At 44.3% G+C, this 27,483-nt stretch overlaps 1 protein-coding gene across 3 annotated transcripts in view; it reads left to right on the top strand.

Annotated features, from left to right (window-relative positions):
• SIDT1 (SID1 transmembrane family member 1) overlaps window positions 1-26,980 on the top strand; it is a 55,847-nt gene extending 28,867 nt beyond the window's left edge. For 2 of the 3 annotated variants that reach the window (XM_053371906.1, XM_053371904.1), the window contains exons 12-26: window positions 746-891; window positions 2,731-2,804; window positions 3,298-3,364; window positions 3,999-4,072; window positions 4,619-4,742; window positions 5,754-5,871; window positions 7,324-7,460; window positions 8,040-8,148; window positions 9,511-9,525; window positions 15,759-15,835; window positions 18,136-18,182; window positions 19,375-19,480; window positions 20,486-20,596; window positions 22,034-22,147; window positions 23,974-26,980. In XM_053371906.1, coding sequence (XP_053227881.1) covers window positions 746-891; window positions 2,731-2,804; window positions 3,298-3,364; window positions 3,999-4,072; window positions 4,619-4,742; window positions 5,754-5,871; window positions 7,324-7,460; window positions 8,040-8,148; window positions 9,511-9,525; window positions 15,759-15,835; window positions 18,136-18,182; window positions 19,375-19,480; window positions 20,486-20,596; window positions 22,034-22,147; window positions 23,974-24,036 — 1,382 coding nt within the window. In that variant the 3' untranslated portion in view covers window positions 24,037-26,980. The remainder of the gene's footprint in view (window positions 1-745; window positions 892-2,730; window positions 2,805-3,297; window positions 3,365-3,998; window positions 4,073-4,618; window positions 4,743-5,753; window positions 5,872-7,323; window positions 7,461-8,039; window positions 8,149-9,510; window positions 9,526-15,758; window positions 15,836-18,135; window positions 18,183-19,374; window positions 19,481-20,485; window positions 20,597-22,033; window positions 22,148-23,973) is intronic. The other variant, XM_053371905.1, reaches the window with a different exon arrangement.
• The last annotated feature ends 503 nt before the right edge of the window (window positions 26,981-27,483 follow it).

Genomic DNA, 27,483 nt, shown 5'->3' with positions numbered 1-27,483 from the left:
TGCTGACCTTTAAAGCCCTAAACGGCCTCGGCCCAGTATACCTGAAGGAGTGTCTCCACCCCCATTGTTCATCCAGGACACTGAGGTCCAGCACCAAGGGCCTTTTGGCGGTTCCCTCATTGCGAGAAGTGAGGTCACAGGGAACCAGGCAGAGGGCCTTCTCAGTGGTAGCGCCCGCCCTGAGGAACGCCCTCCCATCAGATGTCAAGGAAATAAATATCTGACTTTTAGAAGACATCTGAAGGCAACCCTGTATACAGGAAGCTTTTAATGTTTGATGTTTTATCGTGTTTTTAATATCCTGTTGGGAGCCACCCAGAGTGGCTGGGGAAACCCAGCTAGATGGACGGGGTATAAATAATAATAACATTATTGTTATTATTACTACTTGTTGAAATAGGATGTGAGGTGAAATGCAGACAGCCAAGAAAACAGCTGGTACAGATAAGCAGCGAAAGAGCAGAGCACCTCATTCTACAAATTATTATTATGAGTTAAATGCTTGCAATACAGTGCATCTATGCCGTGAAATATAAGAAAAGCAACATCATTTATAGAAGTTTGGACAACTTCCTTTGTAGCTTGATGTTTTTCCTCATCATGAAGAGGTCTTGCTTGTCCACTTAGTCTTGTTCCAATAATACATGCCATTATTATTATTATTATTTGGCAGTGCATTTAGCCAAGAGGTTGATACTCCCGAGAGAGGCATCTCGTACTTTAAATATTCCTGTTTTCTTCCCAGATGAGTCAAGCTCCAGCGGGGGCCAGCAGCTGTCTCTGGAGCGCAGGCCTCGTCGCGGCTCTGACACAGACAGCTCCGTGGAAGAGGAAAGCGACTTTGACACCATGCCTGAAATTGAAAGCGACAAGAACGTCATTCGCACAAAGGTATTTCGTGCAGGATCATTTATGTAAGGAACTTTTCCTTCCAGGTGTCACACACAAAAACACACGCATCCCATCTGGCATTATAATTTATCTGGGAAGCAATAAAAACCGATAAGTTACCATTCATAAAATAAAAACAAGGAAGGCGAGGAAGGAAAAACAGGGACTCTAGCAAAAAATCAAGGGTTATTTGAGATGGTATTTGCTGCTGGTAAGCAGGGTGCCACATAACCCTTCTGGGACAGGCAGTTCCATGGCTCCAATACCATAGTCAAGAAGGTTCACCTCCATCTCATCGCCACCCGCCACACTTCAAATGACAGGGGCTCTTGCAGTCCATGTTGCTGCATTTTACTGTAAAGCATTTAAAGAACCCATCTGTTGTAAAAACAACAACCCAGCAAATGAAAGATATGAACCCTGTGTGGTTTTGACCACAGGTAGCCAATTCTGGCCACAGCTATAGATGGAGGGTCCCATTTATCTCTTTGACTGTGGGGTGAGAGGCAAGTGGCAAGCGGACCCCAGGCACACACTCACTTTGTGCAGGACAGGCAACTGATGTCAGAAGCTGTGCAATATTCTCTTTCATGCTGCTCTTGATCTGGTGAGTGCTGCTGCCATAACCAAAGCGAGAGCAGCAGTGCAGAAGACTCTGATGTGCACATGGCTGGGTCCTTATTTAGGGAGCATTTGGAGAGGAATCCTGTTGTACCAGGATGGGGGACTTGGGGCTCTCCAGCAGTTGCTGGACTCCTATTGTCCCTTATCATTGGACATGCGGGTGGAAGTTGGGAGTCCAACAGCATCTGGAGAGCCAAGGGTTCCCCATTTCTGCCTTCACACCAGTGTGGTGTAGTGGTTAAGAGCGGTAGTCTCGTAATCTGGTGAACTGGGTTCGCGTCTCCGCTCCTCCACCTGCAGCTGCTGGGTGACCTTGGGCCAGTCACACTTCTTTGAAGTCTCTCAACCTCACTCACCTCACAGAGTGTTTGTTGTGGGGGAGGAAGGGAAAGGAGAATGTTAGCTGCTTTGAGACTCCTTCGGGTAGTGATAAAGCGGGAGATCAAATCCAAACTCTTCTCTTCTTCTTTCTCGCTCCCTGTGTGTCTGTGTTCCTGTTCTTTTTCATGGTCTCAGTCCATGAATACACATGCCTTTCTGAGCTTGTGCAGGACATGCACTGGTAAATTATGTGTGTGCTGCCCTTAAGGAAGGAGGTTTTTCTCCATGTGCTTATCCTGAGGATAGGGATGAGGAGGGTTCCAGTGCATTCTGCATTTTGGTGTGAACTCTCGCAGTTCACATGCATCCCTGGCCTATGCGCAGATCAGAACATTGATCTGCCGATTAACCCATCTAATCCATTGATCAAACCACACACAGATCCGTGCAGTACTTTTGCCTTTTTAACATGTTTAACCTTTTAAGGTGCTCAGAACAGCTCCATGGCCACATGGTAAAATATCTCTTTGGAAAATGCTCCCAGGAAGTGAATGTACATCATGTTGTGGAATCCTTTCCAGAACAAAAGATGGCTGCCCCCACAATGTCACTATTTTTTTTCTTTTGTAAGAAATCTGCAATTTTTAAAGTGTTTCCCCTTAGAAACCCACCTACACAAAGACATGACCTGGAACTGGTTTTGCAAAGACAAGCAAACAAAAACTAAAGCAGCTCAAGGTGGCACTATGGTGATTCATCTATTCTTACCTGAGTTCCTTCTTAAAAGTTCTTGGCGCAGCTGTCCTGTCCTAGGCCTTTTGCTAGCTTGCACGCCTTTAAATAAACTGTCACAGAATTTTTTTAAAAAATAAGTTGTTCTCTCCCTCTTTTTAGAGACTGCTATATCTGTCAGATTTATCCAGGAAGGATCGGAGAATTGTCAGCAAAAAATATAACATTTATTTCTGGTACGTAGCTGATAGCCAAAGCTCAGCCTTCTATATCTTAATTTTAGGGCCATCCAGATGACCCAATGTTTTCTTGGTATAATAAGAGCTGCCTACCTAAATCCATCGTTAGTGACATCCTCCGTCAAGAAGATATTTTGGGCATGTGTAGAGAGGCTGAAGAGGGAGGTGGAGTGGTGGTCAGCTAGGAGTGGAAGGGAAAGTTCTACACCCTATGAAACCTGGCTGTTGCTCAACGCAGAAACTGCTGTATGAGAAATTTCAAGACACTAAGATCCAGCTTCAAGTTTTAAATGAGCAGTCCAGAAGTCTAGAAATTGGAGGATTGGTATGGCGGTGTGGAAATAATGGGATTTACAGTACAGGCAAATTGTAGGGTCCATTTGCCTTTCTTAGCTGGTAAAATACATGCCGTTGGTTAAAACTCGGTGGAAATGTGTCTGCCTCTTCTTATGCCCATTTATTCTCTTCCTACGGTCTCTTGATCCTGAAGGAACATCATCACAATAGCAGTCTTCTATGCCCTGCCTGTGATCCAGCTGGTGATCACGTACCAGACGGTGAGTTGTCTGCCTTCACCCCACATCATAGGACCAAAAACTCATCTCAGTGCTAACACCTCGATGACTTGATAAATCTACTATGGTAAAAGATTTTGGTTGCTAAAATCCACTTCATCAGTCTTATAATTTTTGGTAATCCTTGAAAGGTTATGGGATAATACATTTCCTAGTCTCTGAAGTGCTCCTTGACTATTGTTTAATTTCTGCTGTAAGTCATGGCTAATTGGCTACCCCTTTGATAGAGAGGATACCAGAGAACCAATGACAGAGAGGATGACATTTAAATTAGGTCTCCAGATCCCCTGTTACCTCTTGTTTTTTAAAGGTATAGGGACCCTTGTTTAGACAACTCCACCTTTTCTCCAAATCTCAGGTTGGCTGAGGTTGGTCCTTAGTCCTCACAGCCAATCCCCTTACAGGTGCACCATCATTCTCAAACCATTAAGATGTTGAGGTCAGGAAGGCTACAGTGTCCACAGTGAAATGTAGCTGGGTTGAAGGAGGTTTGAAGGACATGTCTTCAGTCCTGCTTTTCATTATTAGGCTGTTTGGCCTCCCTTTCCATTTGCTCATCATCTTCGGGATGGTGCATTCAGAATGCAAGTGACGCCTTCTCTACTGCTCTTCCTAGGTGGTGAATGTGACTGGAAACCAGGACATCTGCTATTATAATTTCCTGTGCGCTCATCCACTGGGTGTCCTGAGGTGGGTGTGGCTGACTCACAGGCCACTGCTTGGCTTTACTTTTTCTCTCTCCTTCCTTTACAATCAGGAAGTAGATACAGTGGTGCCTCGCAAGACGAAAATAATCCGTTCCGCGAGTCTCTTCGTCTTGCGGTTTTTTCGTCTTGCGAAGCAACCCTATTAGCGGCTTAGCGGATTAGCGCTATTAGCGGCTTAGCGGCTATTAAAGGCTTAGCGGCTTAGCGGCTAAAAGGCTATTAGCGGCTTAGCGGCTTAGAAAAAGGGGGGGGAGCGAAAAAAATCACAAGACTCGCAAGACGTTTCCATCTTGCGAAGCAAGCCCATAGGGAAAATCGTCTTGCGAAGCGCATCGAAAAACGGAAAACCCTTTCGTCTAGTGGGTTTTCCGTCTTGCGAGGCATTCGTCTTGCCGGGCACCACTGTAGTGATCTATTCCTGTTTGTAAATGGACTGTTCTGTACAGGAGAAGTTCCTACATTTTTGAACTTCTGGTTTGGCTGGTAAGGTTTACAAAAACAAGATTTAATAAGATGTCCTTCTTTGCAGTGCTTTTAACAACATCCTCAGCAATGTGGGTCACTTGCTGCTGGGCTTCCTCTTCCTCCTGATTGTGCTGCGCAGAGACATCCTCCACAGACGCTCCCTGGAAGCCAAAGACGCCTACACAACGGTACGACTACTACTACTACTACTAATTTATTATTTATACCCCGCCCATCTGGCTGGGTTTCCCCAGCCACTCTTGGCGGCTTCCAACAAAGTATTAAAATACAGTGGTCTGTTAAACATTAAAAGCTTCCCTAAAGAGGGCTGCCTTCAGATGTCTTCTAAAAGTCTGGTAGTTGTTTATCGCTTTGACATCTCGTGAGAGGGCGTTCCACAGGGTGGGCGCCACTACCGAGAAGGCCCTCTGCCTGGTTCCCTGTAACTTGGCTTCTCGTAGTGAGGGAACCGCCAGAAGGCCCTTGGCGCTGGACCTCAGTGTCTGGCCAGAACGATGGGGGTGGAGACGCTCCTTCAGGTATACTGGACCAAGGCTGTTTAGGGCTTTAAAGGTCAGCACCAACACTTTGACTTGTGCTCAGAAACGTACTGGGAGCCAGTGTAGGTCTTTTAAGACTGGTGTTATGTGGTCTCGGCGGCTGCCCCCAGTCACCAGTCTAGCTGCCGCATTCTGGATTAACTGCAGTTTCCAGGTCACCTTCAAAGGTAGCCCCACGTAGAGCGCATTGCAGTAGTCCAAGCGGGAGGTAACTAGAGCATGCACCACTCTGGCAAGACAGTCTGCGGGCAGGTAGGGTCTCAGCCTGCATACCAGATGGAGCTGGTAAACAGCTGCCCTGGACACAGAATTGACCTGCACCTCCATGGATACTGAATTGTACACATTTATCTTTGTCAGTATATCGGTCCCAACCCGCAGTGCGTAAACATTCATTAATCTGGCTGAACATTTTAAGCAGCGGCACAAATATGGCAGACTACATTTCTTCTCGTAAAGGTGTCTGGTGTAAAAGAGCAAGATATTTTTCAAACAGAGTTGCTACTACAGTTGTCACATCCAGCCAAAACTGTGAGTTAGACAGATGGATTTTTGTCTGCAGTACTGAATGAAAGACACTTTCCAAGCTTCTATGCAGGCTACCAATGCATGATGCTGTTCTTGGTCCCTCTGTTTCAGGAATACGGGATTCCCAAGCACTTTGGCCTCTTCTATGCCATGGGCATAGCTTTGATGATGGAAGGTGTCCTCAGTGCTTGCTATCACGTCTGCCCCAACTACTCTAACTTCCAGTTTGGTAAGTGGGTGGCTTCTTCTAGCCAAGGAGCTAAGAGGTTTGTTTTCTTCTATGGATGTTTTGAGCAGAGTCCCCAAGAACTGGTTTCGGATAGCCGAATCAGTGGCGGATCTTGGGGTCTCAAATTTCAGCGGCATCCCGTGCGACACCAAAATTTGGCGCTCCATAACATATCATAGTTGCAGCAGCCCCTGCATCTCCCCCAAGGCAACCAAACCGGCTGCACTTCCCTGAATCTGCCTCTGGCTGGATGTTTTGGGTTTCAGTGTGCTCGAGGTCCTCTTTCAGTTAGGGTGAACATAGATCTGAACACTATAGTAGCTGGGGAGAGATGTTGCTTTGAGGACTTAAGAAGTGGGGCAGGGGAATCAGTGGCCACATTCTTTAGATCATGTGTTGTTTGGGGCACTGGAACAAAGACTCTCCTTCAGTCACATTTTTACGATTTTTTGCCACACCCACGGGTGCCCAGAACTCTTACCTTGAAGAAATATAGGAACCCCACTGTGGTGGTCTTAGTTCACAACAAGAACCTTACGAGCCACAATGGGGTGGTGATAGCGCCCTCTGGTGCAAAGAGAGGATTTCTCCCTTAGAAAAAGATTTGCCAATAATACCACTGTTGCCAATTTGTTAGATACCATCGATATATCATTTTCATATACTTTTCTCTTAGACCATAACATGCTGTAAATTTTATCTCCATATTCCACAATCGTTTCCATGCCTCCTTGTCTATATTATGACCAATATCTATTGCCCAGTGTATCATTGAGGATTTTACTTGCTCATCCTTTGTCTCCCATTTCAATAATACTTTATACATTCTAGACAGCACTTTTACATTACATTCCAACAGGTCTCTCTCCAGTTGTGATATTTGTTCCCCAAACCCTTGTATCCTGTCTTTCTTAAATACTTCATTAAATGGTGATATTGTATCCATGTTGTTAATTTTCCTGATAATTCCTTAAATTCTTTTAATATGTACTCTCCTCCCTCTTGTTTTAATAAATTTTAATAAATAATTTGTCCATCCTTCTATCATATTCTCTTTTTTTTTACCGCTATAGCTTCCAACGGTGAGAGCCAAAGTGGGGGTTTTTACCTCTAATAAATTCTTATATCTATACAGATTCTTCCTAATTATATGATTTGTAAATCCCTTTATGAACTTTCACCTTTTCATACCATAAATAAGTGTGCCAACCAAAAATATTGTCATGACCTTCTAAATCTAGAATATGTGAATTCTCTAATGTCATCCATTCCTTCAACCAACAAAGACAGGATGCCTCATAGTATAGTCTCATATCCAGCTGGGAGAAACCTCATCTTTCTTTTGCATCTATCAATATTTTATGCTCGTTTTTCCCCCTTGCCAAATATATTTAGAAATATATTTTTGCCATGTATTGAAACGATCTGTTGCCTTTTCTCCTCCTTTGACAGACACCTCCTTCATGTACATGATCGCAGGGCTGTGCATGCTGAAGCTCTACCAGACCCGCCACCCTGACATCAACGCCAGCGCCTACTCTGCCTACGCATCCTTCGCAGTGGTCATTTGCCTTGCTGTGCTCGGAGTGGTAAGCATGTATTCGACACCCTCTGCCCTTCAGAGAGAGGGACCGAATCAGCAAAACTTGGGGGAGAGCTCTGAGAATGGGGTCAAAGGCAAATAGGCTGTAGCATCTGCAACAAAATTGCCTGCGCAGCCTTACTCTCAACCTCTGCAGGATTCTCGTGGTTTTAGGCTCGGATTCTGCAGCAGCCAAGTATTAGAAAAACAACCGCTACAGCTCCTTCCATACTATCCTAACACTCACGGCCCTTTATACAAAAGAAGTGCTCTGATTAAAGCCCATTATTTTGCTCTAACTGCTTTGGGAACAGCGCTACCCTCGGTGCATGTCTCTCCCCAGTACTTCAGCTGCTTGTCGCAGATGCCGGAAAAGGTGCAAGGTCTCCCGGGACATGGGATGGCTGTTTCTGTACTCTGGGTTATTTGAGTATCTACATCTTCAAGCCATTCTAACAACCAGACATAGATTGGTTTGGAAAATGCCACCTGTCTGTAGAGCATCTATAACCTCTCATTGCAGAGAAGGAGACCTTTTTCATAACTGGACATAACGCACAATAATTCTCTTTCTGTTTGCTATCAGGTTTTTGGAAAAAATGCTTTGTGGTTTTGGATCCTCTTCTCAGTCATCCATGTTGTGGCCTCACTTGGACTCAGCACCCAGATCTACTACATGGGCCGTTTCAAGATAGGTAAGTTTGATGACAGGTGATTGACACTTCAGGCCCCCCTAAATATATTCACCTGGAGGTAAATCCACGGAACTGCTCAGCCTTTTACCTTTAGGATTGTAGCCCCAGAGATAGAATAGGAGTGGTGTTTATTCCCTTCATACTGTTTGTTTCTGGTCTATTAAATAAAAACAAAGGCCACATGTTGACATGACCTTATGATTTCTGTTTATTGCCTGACCTGGAGATTTGGTACTAGGGAGTTTCACCTTGACTCCCTATGAAGTCTTGCTTTTTTTAAAAAAAAAAATTATTTATACTTTTCAAGTTTATACATTTTACTAATTTACAATCATGTTGACATTTCAAAACTTGACTTCCTTCCCCCTCTTTCTGCGGTTCCTTAAATTTATTTTTAATATCTTCTGCATATCCAAATTAACTTAATTTTCTCATTTACTCATCTTCTTTAAATATATACTCTTATAAAACTGCAGGTTATTACAATAATCCTGCCAATGTTCTTATCTGTTTACAATTTATCTGTAAATAGTCAATAAACCATTTCCATTCTTTTATAAAAAGTTTGTTATCTTGATTTCTATTCTTCCGGTAAGTTTCACCATTTCTGCATATTCCATAAGTTTTTGTATCCGTTCTTCCTTTGTTGGGACTTCTGCTTCTTTCCATTTTGGGGCAAATAATATTATTGCTGCTGTAGTAGCATACATAAATAAGTTTCTATACAGTTTAGGTAGTTCTGTCCCAATAATTCCCAAAAGGAAAGCTTCTGGTTGTTGTTTTTTACAAAGGTTATTTTAAACATCCTTTTCATTTCATTATATATCATTTCCCACTAAGCTTTAACTTTACTACAAGACCACCACATATGATAAAAAGAACCTTCTTTCTCTTTACATTTCCAACACTTATTTGATTTAGATTTATACATTTTGCCAATTTACTCAGTGTTAGATACCACCGATATATCATTTTCATATACTTTTCTGCTGTAAATTTTATATCCATATTCCACAATTGTTCCCATGCTTCCATATCTATATTATGACCAATATCGATTGCCCAATGGAATCTGGTACTGGCTTTGCCTCTGCCTAATGTACTTAACTGCATGCTAGTGCTGGGCTTTGTGCGAGGAATTATTCACCTTCCTGCCAGTGACTCAGGGAGGAGGCTGGTTGGGGTATATGTGTGTATGTAAGTGCATGCTGTAGGAATCAAACCAGCTTCTGCTTTAGTGGGCATTTGGGGGGCTGGGGGGCTTTCCAACGGCAGCACATACATTTATCCTTCTTTGCTGTGCTGTTATGCTCCTCTCACTAGCATCTTTCTCCCTTTCTCTTCTGCTTCGCTTGGCTGCAGATGTCTCTGATCCAGGTAACTAGCCCTTGATGTGAATCCTCTTTCCCTTTGGGCTGAGCATGCAGAAGCCTTGGCAGCCAGAATAGGAGGGATGTTCATTCTTCTAACGCTTTAGGGGAAGGTCAATAGCTTGGGCTAGGGCTGGGCGATACCTGATTTTCAACATCGCGATATATCACCAGCTAAACATCACAATATATCACAATGTCTGAAAGAAGGATGGAACTATGTACAATGGTACCTTGGTTCTCAAACTTAATCTGTTCCAGACTTTCAGTTTTGGAATGCTTTGGTTTTGGAACAGACTTCCGGAACGGATTAAGCGGCAGGGCAGTGTGGCACTTCCCATTTCAGCTCAAGTGGCGAAACAGGATGCGCCACTCCACCCCCTGACCATCAAGAATTGGTTCTGGATCAAGCAGGGTCCAAACAGCAGACCTGATTTATGTGAGGGAATGCAACTCCATTCAGAACAGGTTGGAAACAATTTCTTGTACCACATTAGGCCAACTAGTAGTCAGCTCACAACACTATTACATTATTAGTACAGTGGTACCTCTGGTTACGTACTTAATTTGTTCCGGAGGTCCGTTCTTGACCTGAAACTGTTCTTAACCTGAGGTACCACTTTAGCTAATGGGGCCTCCTGCTGCTGCTGCACAATTTCTGTTCTTATCCTGAAGCAAAGTTCTTAACCCGAGGTGCTATTTCTGGATTAGTGGAGTCTGTAACCTGAAGCGTCTGTAACCTGAAGCATATGTAACCTGAGGCACCACTGTACAGTGGTACCTTGATCCTTGAACGGCTTGGCTCCCAAACAAATCAGCTCCCGAACGCCACAAACCCGGAAGTGAGTGTTCCGGTTTGTGAACGTTTTTCAGAAGCCGAAAATCTGACGCCGCTTCTGCAGCTTCCAATTGAGTTTAGGAAGCTGCTGCAGCCAATTGGAAGCCGCGCCTTGGTTTCTGAACTGTTTTGGGAGTTGAACAGACTCCCAGAATGGATTAAGTTCGAGAACCAGGGTACCACTGTACATTATTATTCTAAGAACCTTTGCAAGCCACAGTCGTTCTTGAGCTTGCTACAGTTCCCATCATGCCAGATCAATCACTGGCCATGCTGACTGGGGCTGATGGAAGTTGTAGTCCAACAACATTTGGATCACAGCTTGTTAGCTACCCCTGCCTTACAGTGCTGGGATGTTTTCTTTGTTTTTGTGGAATTTATAACCTGCCCTTCATTATCTGATCTGAGGGCAGGAATGCAGCACTCTTCACACAATCAATAGCAATAAAACCAGAAATGCATAGAAGTTGAAAACTCAGTAAAATAAGCAATGCCAGCAATGTTGAGTTTCTGTTAATTGGTTCTCATGGGAAACTTACAGATTCTGGCTTCACACAATTAACTCAAGGCAGTGTCAATTTACTCTTGGCAGAAAGCCAAGGTCAGCTTGACCTAGAAACTACTTACTCTGATTGGTTAACGACCAGCACTCAACTCTGTTATCTAGGGATTGCTAGGACAGTGTGATGTTAGAGGTGTGTTAGGAGTTAGGAGTAGGAGTGCTGTGTATGGTTGAGAGAGAGAGAGAAAGAAAGGATTTATTTTGCTTTGTTTTGTATGCAGAAACTCTGCTGGTTTTATTTTTCCTTTTAATAAATCCTGTAAATAGTTATTCTGAGTCTAGCTGACTAGTCATTTCCACCTCAACTAGCTTCTTCGCTGTGCAGGAAAACTCTGCTACGTTTGGGCTAAAGCCATTAGAGCTATGCCTGACACTTCAAAGTTCCATGAGGTTATGGGTATTGTGCTGCCAGCCTGAGTTGCGGTGGTGTCAGCATCAACGGCGTTGGTTCCAGTAGTTCCAGAAGTTGTTGTTCCTGTTGGTGCAGCAGATGGACACCTGCTGGTTCCTGACTGCTGTGAGCTGGTGACGCAGTGGACACAAGGACAACAGCTGCAGCGTGTGAGTGCTGGGTGCTGTGGTTCCTGTTTTCTCTCTCGGTGGTCGTGAGTAGCTGGTTCCGAGTTCCAGGGACATCGCTCTCAAGATGGCCTCACAACCAGTTCAGATGGCTTTTGCGCGTCTGAATGACTCCAATTACTTGCTGTGGTCGGAACGCATGCAGGCAGTGCTGCAGAGGGATCGTCTCTGGCAAGTGGTGAGTAAGTTTCCTGCGAAGCCTGATGATGAAGACCTCGATAAAGACCAAAGAGCAAGGGCCACAATTGTCTTGGGGCTGGAAGATTCCCAGTTGCCGTATGTGAGGGGAATCAAGACAGCTAGAGGTGTGTGGCAAGCACTTAAAGAACTCCATGTGCGTGAGACAGCGGTTTCCAAGCTGTTCATTCGCAAGGCATTGTACAAGGCAATGTTACAGCCTGGGGTTACAATGCAGGAACACCTACACAGTTTACAGTTAAAGTTTGCTGCGCTACAGGAAAGAGACTGTGCATTAGACCAGCAGGAGAAGGTGGCTATTATTTTGAGTTCTCTCCCGGAAAGCTGGGATAATTTAGTTTTGTCTCTAGAAGGCATACAGGAGCGTGATTTATCAATCAGTTACGTTACTGGGCGTTTGATTGAAGAGTGGCAGAAGAGGCAAGAAAGGTCGTTGGCTGCAGAGGCTTCTACAGGCGGGCGGTTTGGAAGGAGTTCTCATGCCGTGCCAGAGGTGAAGCAAGAGCAGCGTGCCGGTGAGGAGTCTGCGTTTGCTGTTAGGCGTTGTTTTCGATGTGGGTCTTCAGCGCATCTAAAACGACAATGTCCTGAGTTGGTCAAGTCTCAGCTGCCGGTGCAGGAGCAGAGACGAGATCAGCAGCAGCGGAAAAAGAAATTCTTCAAACGAAAACAGTCGGCTCAACTGGTGACCGCCGAGGTCAAGATTGCTGATGAGAAACAAGCTGTCTGGGTGGTCGATTCGGGAGCGTCTCGGCACATCGTAAATTCAGATGAATTGTTTGTTTGCAAGAACTCAGCACAGCGCAGCCAGGTGGCTCTAGCAGACGGAAGTACTTCCGAAGTGATTTCGGGGGGTGCAGTTTTTGTTCCTTGTCTTCGTGAATGCCTGCAAAATGTACTTTGTGTGCCGTCATTAAGGAGCAATCTGATGTCTGTAGATTGTTTGCTAAAAGCTGGGTTTAAAGTGTATTTTGAAGGAGACAGTTGCATTATTAAGAAGGCTGGTGAGATTTTAGGCACTGCTAAGTCAGAGGGAGGCTTGTTTTGGCTTAAAGCAGGATCTCAAGTTGCAGCAGTAGTCAGTAAATCTCAGCCTGCAGTGAATAACAAAGCTATACATGACAACTGTGTGCACTTATTGCATAGGAAAATGGGGCATGCTTGCTGGAAAAGTGTACTAAAAATGTCTGAATTGGCTGATGGGGGTAATTTAAAGAGTTGTAACAAGTACCTTGATTGTAGTGTTTGTAAAAAGGTTAAAACCCACAGAGTCTCTTACCCCAGAAGTGACAGAGTTAGTGAGTCACCGCTACAGCTGGTTCACATGGACGTAATTGGTCCATTTGCTGTAAGCAGGGGTGGATCGCGTTTTTCATTAACAATTGTGGATGACGCCACACGTTATTCTTGGGTTTTTCCCATGAAGAATAAGGGTGACGTGTTCACTAAGTTTAAAGGCTGGGTGGCATCTGTGGAAAGATTTCTGTCCACTAAACTCAGAAGGATTCAGACGGACAGAGGTGGCGAATTTATGTCAAATGCTTTTAGAGATTGGTTACAAAAGCGTGGCATTGGGCATAGAAAAACGAACGCTTTTTCCCCAGAGGAGAATGGCGTTGCAGAGCGAAAAAACAGATCTTTACAAGACATGATGTTTGCCATGCTTGATGATGCTGATTTGCCCATGTCTTATTGGGGGGAGAGCATGCTCACCGCGTGTTATCTCCAAAATAGGCTCTTTCATCAAACAATAGGTACAACCCCGTACTTTAAATTGTTTCAGAAAAAACCCAAAATTGACCATTTGCATGTGTTTGGATCAAAAGCCTGGGTGTTAATTCCAAAACAAATGAGAAAGAAGGGAGATCCTAAGACCAAACAGTTAGTGTTTGTGGGTTACCAGGAGCTGGGAAAAGGTTTCCGCTTTGCTGAAGGGACAAATGGCATTGTGATCTCCAGGAATGCCAGTTTTTGTGAACATAGTGGCTGGGAGAGACTACATGCCAATACTGAGGTTTGGTTTGAACCTTCCCAGGAGCTTCATGACTCTGAAGGTAAACATAGAGAATCAGAGTCTGAGGGGGAGGAAAGTTCAGATAAGAGTTCTCAAGAAAGTGGAGTTGCCCAAAGACCAGTTGTTAAGCAACAAAAGAGAGGTCATAGTTCTGAGGAGGAAAGTGGGTCAGAAGAAAACTTTTCTCCCAGAAGATCTAAAAGACAAAACAAAGGAGTGCCTCCAGTGCGTTTTTCTCCAGATACTGCAAATGTATTTAGTGTAATTGCAGAGCCCAAGAGTTTTCAGGAGGTGTTAAAGTTACCAAAAGAGGAGGCAGAGCTCTGGAAACTGGCAATGGAGGAAGAGATGTCCTCTCTGAATGAGCACAAGGTCTTTACACCAGTAGCAGCGCCTGAGGGGGCAAAGACTTAGGCCCGGTTAGGACATATCTAGGGTTGGAAGTGTGCTGGGCCCAAGATGGCAGCTGCCTAATTAGTCAGCAGAACAAAGTTAAACAACTACTGACTACATACAGGATGCAGGATTGCAAAGGGGCAGTGGTGCCTATGGATCCAGGTTTCATAAAAACACTTCATACAGACGAGAGTCCTGAATTTGAACATCCTGATGTATATCATTCTGTAATTGGAAGTTTATTGTATCTAGCACAGTGGTCCAGACCTGATATTAGCTATGCAGTAGGCATATTAAGTAGATTGGTCTCAAAACCCACACTAAATGCCTGGAAAGGGGTAAAACAAGTTCTGAGATACCTCAAACAGACAATTGGCTATATGTTACAATTAAATTCTTCAGAGGATGAAATGTTGAGTTGCTATTGTGATAGTGACTGGGGAAATTTGCCGGATAGAAAATCTGTCACAGGACTGGTCATAATGGTCGGTGGAGCTTTAATCAGCTGGCGGTCACGCAAGCAAGACGTTGTAAGTGTGTCATCAACGGAATCCGAGTACGCCGCATTGAGTGAATTGTGCAACGAGGTGATTTATTTCAAGCATTTGTTAACAGATTTAAAAGTAAATTGTGGAGAACCAGTACAAGTTTACATTGATAATCAAGCTTGTATAACCTTAAGTAAAACAGAGGGTTTCAAATCGCGTTCCAAACATATCTCTGTAAAATACCAAAATGTACGTTGCTGTGTACAAGACAATGTAATCACCTGTACTTATGTATCAAGTGAAGAAAATGTAGCAGATGTGTTAACTAAACCATTGGCAAAGGTAAAGAACAAGCGAATGTGCAAGGGTTTAGGTTTGCTGGAAAAGTAATCTCCTACATAGGTGTATTTGATGTTAATTGTCCAGCAGAATCTGTGAGGGGGTGTTGAGTTTCTGTTAATTGGTTCTCATGGGAAACTTACAGATTCTGGCTTCACACAATTAACTCAAGGCAGTGTCAATTTACTCTTGGCAGAAAGCCAAGGTCAGCTTGACCTAGAAACTACTTACTCTGATTGGTTAACGACCAGCACTCAACTCTGTTATCTAGGGATTGCTAGGACAGTGTGATGTTAGAGGTGTGTTAGGAGTTAGGAGTAGGAGTGCTGTGTATGGTTGAGAGAGAGAGAGAAAGAAAGGATTTATTTTGCTTTGTTTTGTATGCAGAAACTGCTGGTTTTATTTTTCCTTTTAATAAATCCTGTAAATAGTTATTCTGAGTCTAGCTGACTAGTCATTTCCACCTCAACTAGCTTCTTCGCTGTGCAGGAAAACTCTGCTACGTTTGGGCTAAAGCCATTAGAGCTATGCCTGACACTTCAAAGTTCCAGGACACTGTACTCCTCTATTAAACAACAGCACTACCGGCCCAGATTTTTGGCAAGAGCGCATCTATTTGGGGCACAATCTTGCTGAATGTGCAAGATCTCACAATTTTGGGTGAGATCTCAACCAAAACTGGCATGGAACTTGGCCAGAAATCGCCAGCGCCTGGCAGGGTACATCGTCATGGTAGAGTGGGCGGTGTCCTTAGATGAAACGTAGCTCCTTCATAGGAGCTGTGCTCTGTTAGGTTTTCATCCCCTGTGCTCTCAATCTCTGGCAGACTTTGGGATTTTCCAGCGTGCGGTTATGGTCCTCTACACAGATTGCATCCAGCAGTGCAGCTGGCCAATGTACACGGTACGTATTTCCCTTGTTCTCTTTAGCCATCTCTGGCCGGTTTGGAGAGCTGCTTATTCCCTTTTGCATCTGAGCATGCAAACATGGGTGAGAGAGAAATTGCTATCTTGCTTTTATTATCAAAAGGAAAGTCCTCAACTCTGAATGGATCAAAGGTAAAGGTAAAGGGACCCGTGACTGTTAGGTCCAGTCGTGGCCGACTCTGGGGTTGCAGTGCTCATCTCGCTTTATTGGCCAAGAGAGCCGGTGTACAGCTTCCGGGTCATGTGGCCAGCAGGACTAAGCCGCTTCTGGCGAACCAGAGCAGCGCATGGAAACGCCGTTTACCTTCCCACCGTAGTGGTACCTATTTATCTACTTGCACTTTGACGTGCTTTCGAACTGCTAGGTGGGCAGGAGCAGGGACCGAGCAACGGGAGCTCACCCTGCCGCGGGGATTCGAACCGCCGACCTTCTGATCGGCAAGCCCTAGGCTCTGTGGTTTAACCCACAGCGCCACCCACGCCCCCGAATGGATCATGCCTAATCCTTATTATAAAACTTAGAAATTTCAAATCCGTACTTACTTTCCTGCTCCCCTTGGTGGTCTCTGGGAGTAAACTGAGAGAGGGCCAGAGACTCACCACAGACAGAGCAAGAGTGGTGCTGGCAGGATCTTTGGAGCCAAACTCCAAGAGAGATTTACACCAGTGAGATCAGTGTGGAGTGGAATTCTATGTTGTCAGCAATTGACCTGGCGTGGAGCAAAAACATCTGGAAATCAGAATTTTGGAGTGGGGAATGAATGGAACAAGAGAAGTTGTTCTTCCTGGTTAACTTTTTCAGGAGAAATGGTGCTTTGCAATGGTTAAGAGCACAAACCTCGAGGCAGAAAGCCTGAGATTCAAAAGTCACCTCAGCCATGAACCTCCCTAGGTGGTCTTTTTAGCAAAGTGATTACTTCTTAGCATGGTGGATTTGATTTAAATCAAATCGATTTAAATCACTAGTCAGTAAGACTTGATTTAAATCATTTTTTACAGAAAGGTTCATTCTTGCTGGTATCATCTTAATATTTACAACCAGAAGAAGGTTTCGTTTTTTGGAATAATAAATTTTCATAGTGGTTTTTACAGTTATATCAAAAATTACTGATTTGGCTATACTATTAGAAATACATAGACACATAATTATGAAATTATTGTGAGGTTTAATAAGTTAACTTTATATTTCGACAACTTTTCTGCTGTACTTTATTGGAAGGAGAAAAAGAATCATTTCCTTAATAACAATTTAAACAATTTATTTAACTAAAACAGTAATATTATATCATATGTATCCATGTTTGTTAACTGATGTGGATAAACAATTAAAAAAAAACCTTAGACTGAGTTTTAGCACACATGAAAAACTTAAAACAAATCCTTATTTCCTGATGAATAGCCTTTGGACTATAATGTAACTTAAACAGAAAACTATCTTTAGAAATATTTTTCCTCCAAAAGCATTTTATTTGGAACATCAGGATAACATGGGCTGTCTCTTGCTCCCTCCCTTTGCCTCCCTCTTTGTGAAAGATCAGACAAGATGTGTAGGAGGTGCTCTTCATTAGTTTGTTTAAAACCAGAAATGAAAGCTTCTGGTTTCCCTTTTGTGGCCACAAAAGAAGAAGGTTGCAGACTTGTTCACTAGTCAGAAACTATTGTTTTCCATTGCATTTGAACCAGGCACATAACCTCATAATTATGTGGAGTATTCAGAACATTCAATTTTTTGGTAAATGCTTAGTAGCAAAGCATCAACAGTTACCTGAAAACATTTTTAAAGTTTCCTCGCAGGTATTTTGGAATCAAAAGGATGATCCGGCCCAAAGTGACGCATTTTTCTGTCCCAAAGTTAAGCATGTACCGTATAAGACGCACCAGACCACAAGACGCACCTAGTTTTTGGAGGAGGGAAACAAGAAAAAATATATTCTGAATCTCAGAAGCCAGAACAGCAAGAGGGATCGCTGTGCAGTGAAAGCAGCAATCCCTCTTGCTGTTCTGGCTTCTGGGATAGCTGCGCAGCCTGCATTCGCTCCATAAGACGCACACACATTTCCCCTTACTTTTTAGGAGGGAAAAAGCGAGTCTTAAAGAGCAAAAAATACGGTATTTAACTCTCTCCCTTTGAAACCAATGGGTTTGATGTTTATCAGACGAGGTTTTAAAATGATCGTGTGTTTGGATTGTCCCTTGGGCCTCTGAGTCTCCAGCTGCAACTGTGACTTGACACACCTTTCTGGCTTGCTAATGAGGGTTCTTGCTTCTTTCCTCTAGGACAGAATGGTCCTGCTTGTCGTTGGGAACCTCGTAAACTGGTCCTTGTAAGTAGGGGGTTTTGGGATGTTTAGCCTGCTCAGGGAATACAATCAGAATGGTCTTACATGGATTAGCCCCAGAAATTCCCCCCTCATATCTGAGGTTTTTTATATACTTTTGAAGCAGGGAGCTTAGAAATAATGTAAAGATTTTGCTCTCTAGTCGTTTTGTCTTTCTTCTCTCCCAGCCCCGGCCCCTGATAAATTTAAGACATTTCCCAAATATCACTCTGATTATTGTTAGTGGAGAAACCTAAGTTCCCTTAAACACACAGTGGGGGAGCCACTTTTAGCCTGAGGACTGGATTCAGACCTGGTCAGCCTTCTAGGGCTTTGAATGGTGAGCAGGGCCAGAGCCCAAAAAGCAAATGTTGCATACTTTATTTAAATATATTTTATGTCCATTTTATTATGCATTTTTCATTCAATCCCCCCTTAGTTTGGGGGAGAATTGCATGTAAAATACAGGACATGTGACGTATGTAACGGACAGGTGTCAAATGACACCACATGTTTGGCAGGTGGGCGGAGTCTGCTCAGAGTTCCCTCGTCAGCCATTCGGAGGGGCCTGATCCTGCAAATTGGCTCATGGCTGGAGGTCCCAATGCTGTAAAGGGAGACCCAATTAGACTAAGTACTAGTTGCTCCTTAATTCTATGCAAGTATCTTCTTATATAGGGACGCGGGTGGCGCTGTGGGTAAAACCTCAGCGCCTATGGCTTGTCGATCGTCAGGTCGGCGGTTCGAATCCCCGCGGCGGGATGCGCTCCCGTTGTTCTGTCCCAGCGCCTGCCAACCTAGCAGTTCGAAAGCACCCCCGGGTGCAAGTAGATAAATAGGGACCGCTTACTGGCGGGAAGGTAAACAGCGTTTCCGTGTGCTGCGCTGGCTCACCAGATGCAGCTTGTCACGCTGGCCACGTGACCGGGAAGTGTCTGCGGACAGCGCTGGCTCCCGGCCTCTAGAGTGAGATGGGCGCACAACTCTAGAGTCTGTCAAGACTGGCCCGTACGGGCAGGGGTACCTTTACCTTTACCTATCTTCTTATATGCTTGACCTGCAAGATGGCAGCATTCCTCTTCAGTATGTGCAGTGAGGGTGGCCGGTGATATTGGTATCATGAGCTATGCACCAGGATGGCAAATTATGGGGGGCCTGCACCTCGGATAACATAACCCTTGTCTTTTTCCTTTCTTAGTGCCATTTTTGGACTGGTGTATCGGCCGAAAGACTTCGCCTCCTACATGCTGGGAATCTTCATTTGCAATCTTCTGCTGTATCTTGCTTTCTACGTCATCATGAAGGTAAAGGAGTAGCACTTGCAGCTCTTTTCTGTCATTATTGTGAGAACTTTAACAACTAGCTTTCATAGGCGAGCCCGAAAGATGCACTGTGTGAACTTACCAGTTCTACCTGTCTTGTGCTAAACTATAGCAATGCAGGGCTTGTTTCTCACATCTTTTTGATAATAAGTTTTATTGAGTTTTCGCTTTACAAATGAATGGCTGTTGTTGAACACACAAACTAGCATAGTCCCCAATCTGTGTGATAGATTCCCCAAAGAGAGAGTTACTAAAACTAAAGCTGTATCAAATACCTTCTCCAAGAAGACGACTGGGAATTTGGGGGGCTGGGGGCTGATTTTTTTGGTTATTTTTGACCAACAACCACTTTCCATTAAATTTATCATGTTTTGCCACCTTTCGCTATTTTGTGTTGTGTCAATTTGTGTCAAAGTGCTATCTCCCATATTATGTCATAGCACGTATTTGCAAGAAGGCAATTTTAGATTGAACATTTTGCTGGGCTATAATTACCTACTGCACGCCCACTCTAGTAGTAGATCTACTTTCTGAGGCTCCACCGTAGATGTCATGGGGATTATTGGATTCCTGTTGGAAAGGTAAATCCCTTGCTACGAATTCCAGTTTTCTGTGGTTCCAGGAGGCTATTCTAACCCTTAGAAGAGCACTGCACTTGGACAGGAGGCAGGCCAAACACCTGGTTCTTCTTCCTCCAGAGTAACTCTCCCGTAGCCATGGGAGAATGTGGGGTTCCCTTGGCCATCTGACATTGCCAAGGACACCACCGTATGAAAAGTAACTTCCAGCAAATTGAAGCACATTTTTATCACTCTAGGTTCAAATCAATGACTGGCAAAAAAGCAGCAGCAGCAGCAGCACAGATTTGTTTGGGTGGGGATCCAAGTCTTTGTGATGCACCCCTTTGGCTTAAATGTTCTCCTGGGAAGTGTCTGCTCAAATATCATTTATTTGAGGGGATTATTTTAAGGTTTTTTCCCTTTTCAGCTCCGCAGCTCAGAGAGGCTTCTGCTCATCCCTCTATTCTGCATTGTGGCCACAGCTGTGGTTTGGGCTGCAGCCCTTTATTTCTTCTTCCAAAACCTTAGCAGCTGGGAGGTAGGTTTCCTCATTTGTTGCCCTCTCTTGCGCTTCAGGCACAACATACATAAATTTAGAAATACAGTGTGTAATTGATTTCCTCCAAGCTTTCTAACGCTTGCAATACTCACGAATTTCCAAAATGATCTTAACTGCCCAAAGCCACTCTCCACAGCCCTATAATAATAGAAACCTGCACATGATCCACATACTTAAAGTTTAATCCCTGGAATTTCTGTTAAATTCTGTTCTGTTCTTCTGTTAAAGAAGATACAGTATTGGGAAAAGAATTTGGCAAGAGTTGTGCTGGAGATCTTGAACAACTGCTGCCAGGCATTAGGCTGGATGGGCAAGGCCTCCCAGGACTGTCTGCTTGGCATGGCCTTTGCAATCTTGAAGACTTACTGCAGTAAACAGCTGCAGGTATTGGAGGGAGCAGCCTGTAACTCTTTATTTGCTCTGCCTTCCCACTGGAATCCATGTCTTCAGACTTACACCTCAAGCTCCTGGGCAACGTTTTATTTCTGTGTTGTTTCAAATGCTGCGAAACGCCAAATATTAATGAGAACCAGTTGTGCAGAACCTGCGCTTTGTTTACGCAGAGTTATCCACCTTATGCTCTTGGGAGGTCTTTGAAAAAGTTATAGAATGTACCCAATATCCTTGCTATTCAGGATTGCAGGAATGAGTGGGGTTTGCAGCCAAATGCACAGGACATCTGTGGAAGTGATACAACTTTGCCCCTCCCCAAGCACTACAGGAATAATAGTGTTACAAGCAATGAGAGCTTGCAACAGGCACACCCCCCCCCCCCGTTGACACATATTAAAACCACACGACCCCAGAAACCCGGAAGTGGGGGGAAAGACTTGAAGAGCCTCAACCAAGCACTGCCTCATGAGTCGGAGGTGCAGTGGGGCTTTGCTGAGGCTCTTCATCCTCTTGGCTAACAGCTGATGCACAGGAAAGCTGCTGCTGCTGCTGCTGCTGCTGCTGCTGCTGCTGCTGCTGCTGCTGCTGCTGCTACAGTTCCTGTGCATCAGCTGTTAGCCAAAAAGCCCCAGTGTGCTTCTTGGCTTGTGAGGAGACACTCCCCGGAGCCCAAAGAGGACATCCCGTTTAGGCTCCGGGGAAGGTCTCCTCACGAGCTGGAGGCGCCGTGGGGTCCTCCTTATTTCACCTATGCATGCAGGGGGGCAGAACATAACCCACGTGTAAATGGGGCATCACCTGTATTCTAGGATACTGCCAATGGTTTGCTAAAGAATTATTAACAAGGTCTCTTCCAAAGCCATGATTATCTGCTGAAGGCATCGTGACATCTATCCCCCTCACTCCCCCAAAATATTTTCCCCCTGCTTCCGGGAGGGTGGGGAGCACACATGTGGTAGGAAATGATCTACAGCACCAGAAAGACAGAACTGGAATTCACTGCCTGTGCCCATCTTTCTGTAGGAAACGCCGGCAGAGTCCCGAGAGATAAACCGCCCGTGTATCCTTCTGGGATTCTTTGATGATCATGATGTCTGGCACTTCCTCTCAGCAGCTGCACTGTTCTTCTCCTTCTTGGTGAGGTTTTCCTTAAAGTCCCTCTATCAGTCTTATGCTGGATAGGCTTCCTGTCTCACCTGGTTCCATGTCATAGCACACTCAGCGCATTCTCACACATTACCTTAAATACTTGTTGCAGTTTTAATGGACATGCAGGTCAGACTTAATTGAGACAGAGAGAGAGAGAGAGAGAAGGGCCCTGCTGGATCAGGCCAAAGGTTCAGGATCCTTTTCTCACAATAGCCAACCAGATGCTCGTGGGAAGCTCACAAGCAAGAAATGTGCACAATTGCCTTCTCATGCTAATTATTATTCCCCAGCAACTGGTGTTCAGTTTGGTAGGATACTGCTTGTAAGTGTGCAGGCAGGGCCTTAATATGTTTGTGTTCTCATCAATTACTGCTGCTGTGAGTGGTCACTGTGGCTTTTTATGCCTCCAAGTTAAAGTTTAATATAAATGGTCACACCGATAAAATGCTGAACGCCTTCTGGGAGACTCAAACAACATAAATTCATGCCAGAATTTGTTTCTTTTTATCTGCTGCAACTGAATCAATACATGAATTTCCTAATGGTGGCGAAGCTTGAAGGGCAGGGTGTGAGCCCCCCGCCCCCCAACTCACCATCACCTTCTGCCCTGAGAGGGCACTGGGGCAGGGCATCACTTGTCTGGAACAGATCCCAAATAGGATCTATACAAGCTCCATCAAAGCCCAAGAATCAAGAGGACAGATGCAGCCCACGTAAGCAGGCCCAAATTGTCCCGAGCAATCTTTAGCGAGCTGCACTGGTTTTCTCAAAATGTAACCACATGTATTGTGCAAGGATAAGATGGCTGCAGCATTTGAATTGGGGGCCTTCTGCACACAGATGGGCCTTTCTGCTTTTAGATCCTTTCCTGGGCCAACGCCCACAAGAGGCTAAAATGTATAGCCTTGGGCGAGAAGAGTGCTGGTTCAGGCTGCTCTAGAGAAGCCCTCTCTTTCTGTTCCCCTGAGAATTTGTGTTTGATAGGGTGGGAAGGAAGAATAAAAAGGTAAAGGGACCCCTGACCATTAGGTCCAGTCGTGGCCGACTCTGGGGTTGCGGAGCTCATCTTGGTTTACTGGCCGAGGGAGCCGGCGTATAGCTTCCGGGTCATGTGGCCAGCAGGACTAAGCCGCTTCTGGCGAACCAGAGCAGCGCACGGAAACGCCATTTACCTTCCCGCCAGAGCGGTACCTATTTATCTACTTGCACTTTGAGGTGCTTTCGAACTGCTAGGTTGGCAGGAGCAGGGACCGAGCAACGGGAGCTCACCCCATCGCGGGGATTCGAACTGCCGATCTTCTGATCGGCAAGTCCTAGGCTCTGTGGTTTTACCCACAGCGCCACCCGCGTCCCTTTTGGGGAGGAAGAATAGAAGCAGCTAATAATCAGGAATAGGCTTCTGCAGATAGAAAATTATGTGCCCACTCAAACTCCATACTCGTTTCCTGCTAAAAATAATCCCACGAGGGAACCACAAAGATCATTTACTTCCATCCCCTGCAGTGCAGGAATCTTTCATCCAACATGGGGCTTGAACCCATGACCTTGACATTAGGACATTAGGACATTAGTTGTATCAACTAAGCTATCTCCCCACCGTTATTTGTTCCCAAAGGTTGGTGGGAGTGGGCAACACCATCTAGAACCTGAAAGGTTCCTTTTTTTTCCTGGGGCATCAGGGGTGTTGTCTCTGCTTCCGCAGGAGGCTGAGTTGACCTTTGCCTGCCTGCTTTGGGGTTTGCTGAGACGGGAGAGTGTGTTCTGCAGAACCACCCGGAAGACCAGACTCCAATCTCTGCCCTGCTTTGTTCCAGGTCCTGTTGACTCTGGATGACGACTTGGATTCTGTGCGGAGAGACAAGATACCCGTTTTCTGAACCGCAGGAAGTTTTGGCGGTGCTTGCTCAAACCCATTGTGTTGCCAGCCCAGGGCAGTTGACGGAAAACAAACTTGTTGGTGTACACAATGCGCACCAAGTGTACACTGGGAAGAAACGTGTTCAAGCCAACTGGCAAATAAGGAAGACCTGAACAGAGGACAAGAATCTTTTTGCAACTGGAAGGCTCAGGCTTGTATGCCAGATTGTTGGTAGAAAGTAGAGAGATGAGAATAATTATCTGGGGGTTGCAGATCTTTTTCAGCCATCTGATGAAGAATAAAATTTACTCCCCAATGTGAATTTTAGTGGTGGAACTTATGCTTCCACTCACTGCCTGGAAACAGCGGGTATAAGTGCAATAGTGTTGAGACTTGAGAGATCTCTTGTATTGAAAAATCAAGCATGTATTGGCCATTGAAGCTATGGTTCTTAGTCTGATTCTTCTGCTGTTTATGGTAAGCCGTTATCCTTTTTACTACTCATACCCAACTGCTTAATTTATCACCATTAGTTTACAATGGAGCATCCTATCTGCTCCTATACAAGAATGCTTTGACCCCACCCTGGTCTGCCAATAACAGCCCACCACCATTTTATTTAAATTCCAATTTAAAAATTGCACCCACCCTGTACCCTTCTTCCTCAGAGAGTTATTTCTTGGCTAATTTGATTAGCACAGCTGGAAGGGAAAAGCACACGCCTCAGAAAGGAGCTTTCCAATCTGGGCTACAGGTATGGTATGATAGCCATGTTCAAATATATAAAAGGGTGTCATATAGAGGAGGGAGAAAGGTTGTTTTCTGCTGCTCCAGAGAAGCGGACACGGAGCAATGGATCCAAACTACAAGAAAGAAGATTCCACCTAAACATTAGGAAGAACTTCCTGACAGTAAGAGCTGTTGGACAGTGGAATTTGCTGCCAAGGAGTGTGGTGGAGTCTCCTTCTTTGGAGGTCTTTAAGCAGAGGCTTGACAACCATATGTCAGGAGTGCTCTGATGGTGTTTCCTGCTTGGCAGGGGGTTGGACTCGATGGCCCTTGTGGTCTCTTCCAACTCTATGATTCTATGTGTTCTCTTCCTCATCCACAATCTGCCGCTCCTCTCCCTGCCATCATGTTATTATTTAGAAAGCCATTTTTCAGGCCCCTTGAACTGAAAGGACAGTGTTGGTTCTGTTCTCAAAGAGGGTAAAAGGCTCTGTGTATTGCAGTGTTACGATACTTCAAGGTCTAGGAGTCCCCTATCTCTTCTGGTTGTTGCTGCAGCAGACTGCTCATGAATTCTTTTCCGAAAGCTGCAGTTATTATTATTAACATTTGCTGTGAATGCCAAATGGATTATTTTCTTAAGTATGCCTTTCTCTTGAGAAGAGGAAGAGGAATGGTTTTAGGAAGCAACTCTTACATTTTTCCTAAATTGCTTTATTTTAGATTACACATAGCAGGGCACTGCGTTTCTTGTTTGTCCCCAGCTCTGCTGAATTTTTGAATCAAAAGTTGGTTCACTATGACTAGGTAAGGTAGTAATTATTCCAAAAGTGTATCGATGGAATCTACCCAAATATCTGCCCATTCTGCTGTTAATTCTTAAACCAGCTATTAAACCAGCTCAGACTGTGCTGTCTGCTTACCTGGGCAAAAGTACTTTTGTATCAAAGTACCAGGTGCTGAAATGCTGCACTGATGTGTTTTACAATGTCGTTGTGTCAAATGCAATCAAATGTTTAAAAGAAACCTGAGAACTCAAAACAAAATTAGTTCCATTCTTATATCAACTAAAAACAAACAAACCCACCCAAAGCTTCTTCTGCACCCCTAACTTGTACCTCCTCCATATCTGCTGCCTGGAGGTTGTACTCAAGAGTCTGGAGAGACGGTATTCATGAACCCCTTTTCAAATCCTTATCAACCTTTGTATTTCATAAAACTTGTGGCCAGCAATGGACAGTGTGGGGTGGAAAGGCTCCGTTTCAAATTCCACCTCGGGCATAAACTTGGTAGCTATGGGCACAATTCTGTCTCAGAGACTCAGGACGCCTTCCGTTGTCAACGGGAAAAATATCAGCCTGCCCTTCAGCTAAGAACTTTTGACAGAATGTAAGTGAAGCACTGTTGTTACTTCGTATGTATTATACATTGCATTTTTTCAGTGTTCCATTACCTAAAGAGATGTTTAAACAGTAGTTTCCTTGTGCTTCTGATTTGTAAGTTTAGCGCCTTTCATTTCATGCCGGTCTTCTTTTCTTTCTTTAAAAGCTCAGTCCAAATACTGAACAGACCAACCATATGCTATAAAGTTCTAGAAGGAAGGGAACCCAGGAGAATAGGCCAAATCAGGCTGTTTCTTTTGGTCTCATCCCCCCAAACTTTTAGCCAGGGCTGGGGTGACAGGCAGAATTTGGATCAGCTAGTCAAAGCTGCTAACAGATAAAAAAGGAACATGAGAGTATATGGACCCAGTTTGTAAACACAGAGGCGTTCTTAAGTGAAACTTGCTAGCCGATTTAAAGTGATAAATACATCTACAATGCAGAAGTAGGCAGATCAAAGAAGTTAAAATTAGTTAAAAACCACAAAAAGAATTTCTTGACTTTAAATTCTTTACATTTTTCTTTAAAAAATTACAGTTTATAAACTTTGGCTGCAACTTGCAGCCAGGATTTAAGCACAGGATCACAGGCATTGGGGTTTTTTTCCTGGAAGGGGAAGTGGAACTAGAAAGTATATAGAGTACGCAAAAATGAAAGTACACAAACTGTACATTTTTAAAATAAAATACCATTTTGTTCGTATCTATACAATTTTTACAATCAATAAATTGTTACATTTAATAAAAATCTGAGACCTTTCATCAAAACCACTGTTGTAAATATTTACATCTGAATGCAACGAATTTGTAAAAAGATGTCAAAATAAATGGAACAAAATCTTATTTACAATAATTTGTGTGCCTGATCAGCATCACCACACATTTCTGTACTAGGGCTTGAAAGCATCTAGAGGCTGTATGTAGGATTTTAGGGGATGCACTGCAGAAAAACTGTGGCGCAAATCAAGGGAATACATTTGTTACTTTCAAGAGAAGGGGGAAGCATCGCTCACTCTGAGTTGTTTAAGGGAATCATAAGGGGATCGGGATGTCCGCTTCTGGCTTGGAGATGAAGCAATCTACCAAAGCTGGATGCCACACAACCTATAATCTGTATGGTATCCAGTTTTCCATAATTGCTCCCATTGTCTGCTTGCACCCAGCAGAAACAATACAAGATGTGATATGCACACTCCGTTAAAGCTTCTATATTTACATGCAACTCATTTGCATGTGATCGTGAGAACAGCACAATGGTTCATGTGTCCAGTCTGGCATCCCATTGGACCTACAAACTGCCAAGTGTTGCTTTTTTAAAGCTCCCTTAAGCAGTGCTGGTTAGAAGGTCACGCATAA

Source organism: Podarcis raffonei, chromosome 17 (assembly GCF_027172205.1).
Source record: "Podarcis raffonei isolate rPodRaf1 chromosome 17, rPodRaf1.pri, whole genome shotgun sequence".
Lineage (NCBI taxonomy): Eukaryota > Metazoa > Chordata > Lepidosauria > Squamata > Lacertidae > Podarcis > Podarcis raffonei.
The sequence above is the reverse complement of the archived record's forward strand: the minus strand, read 5'-3'. Positions and strand labels throughout refer to the sequence as shown.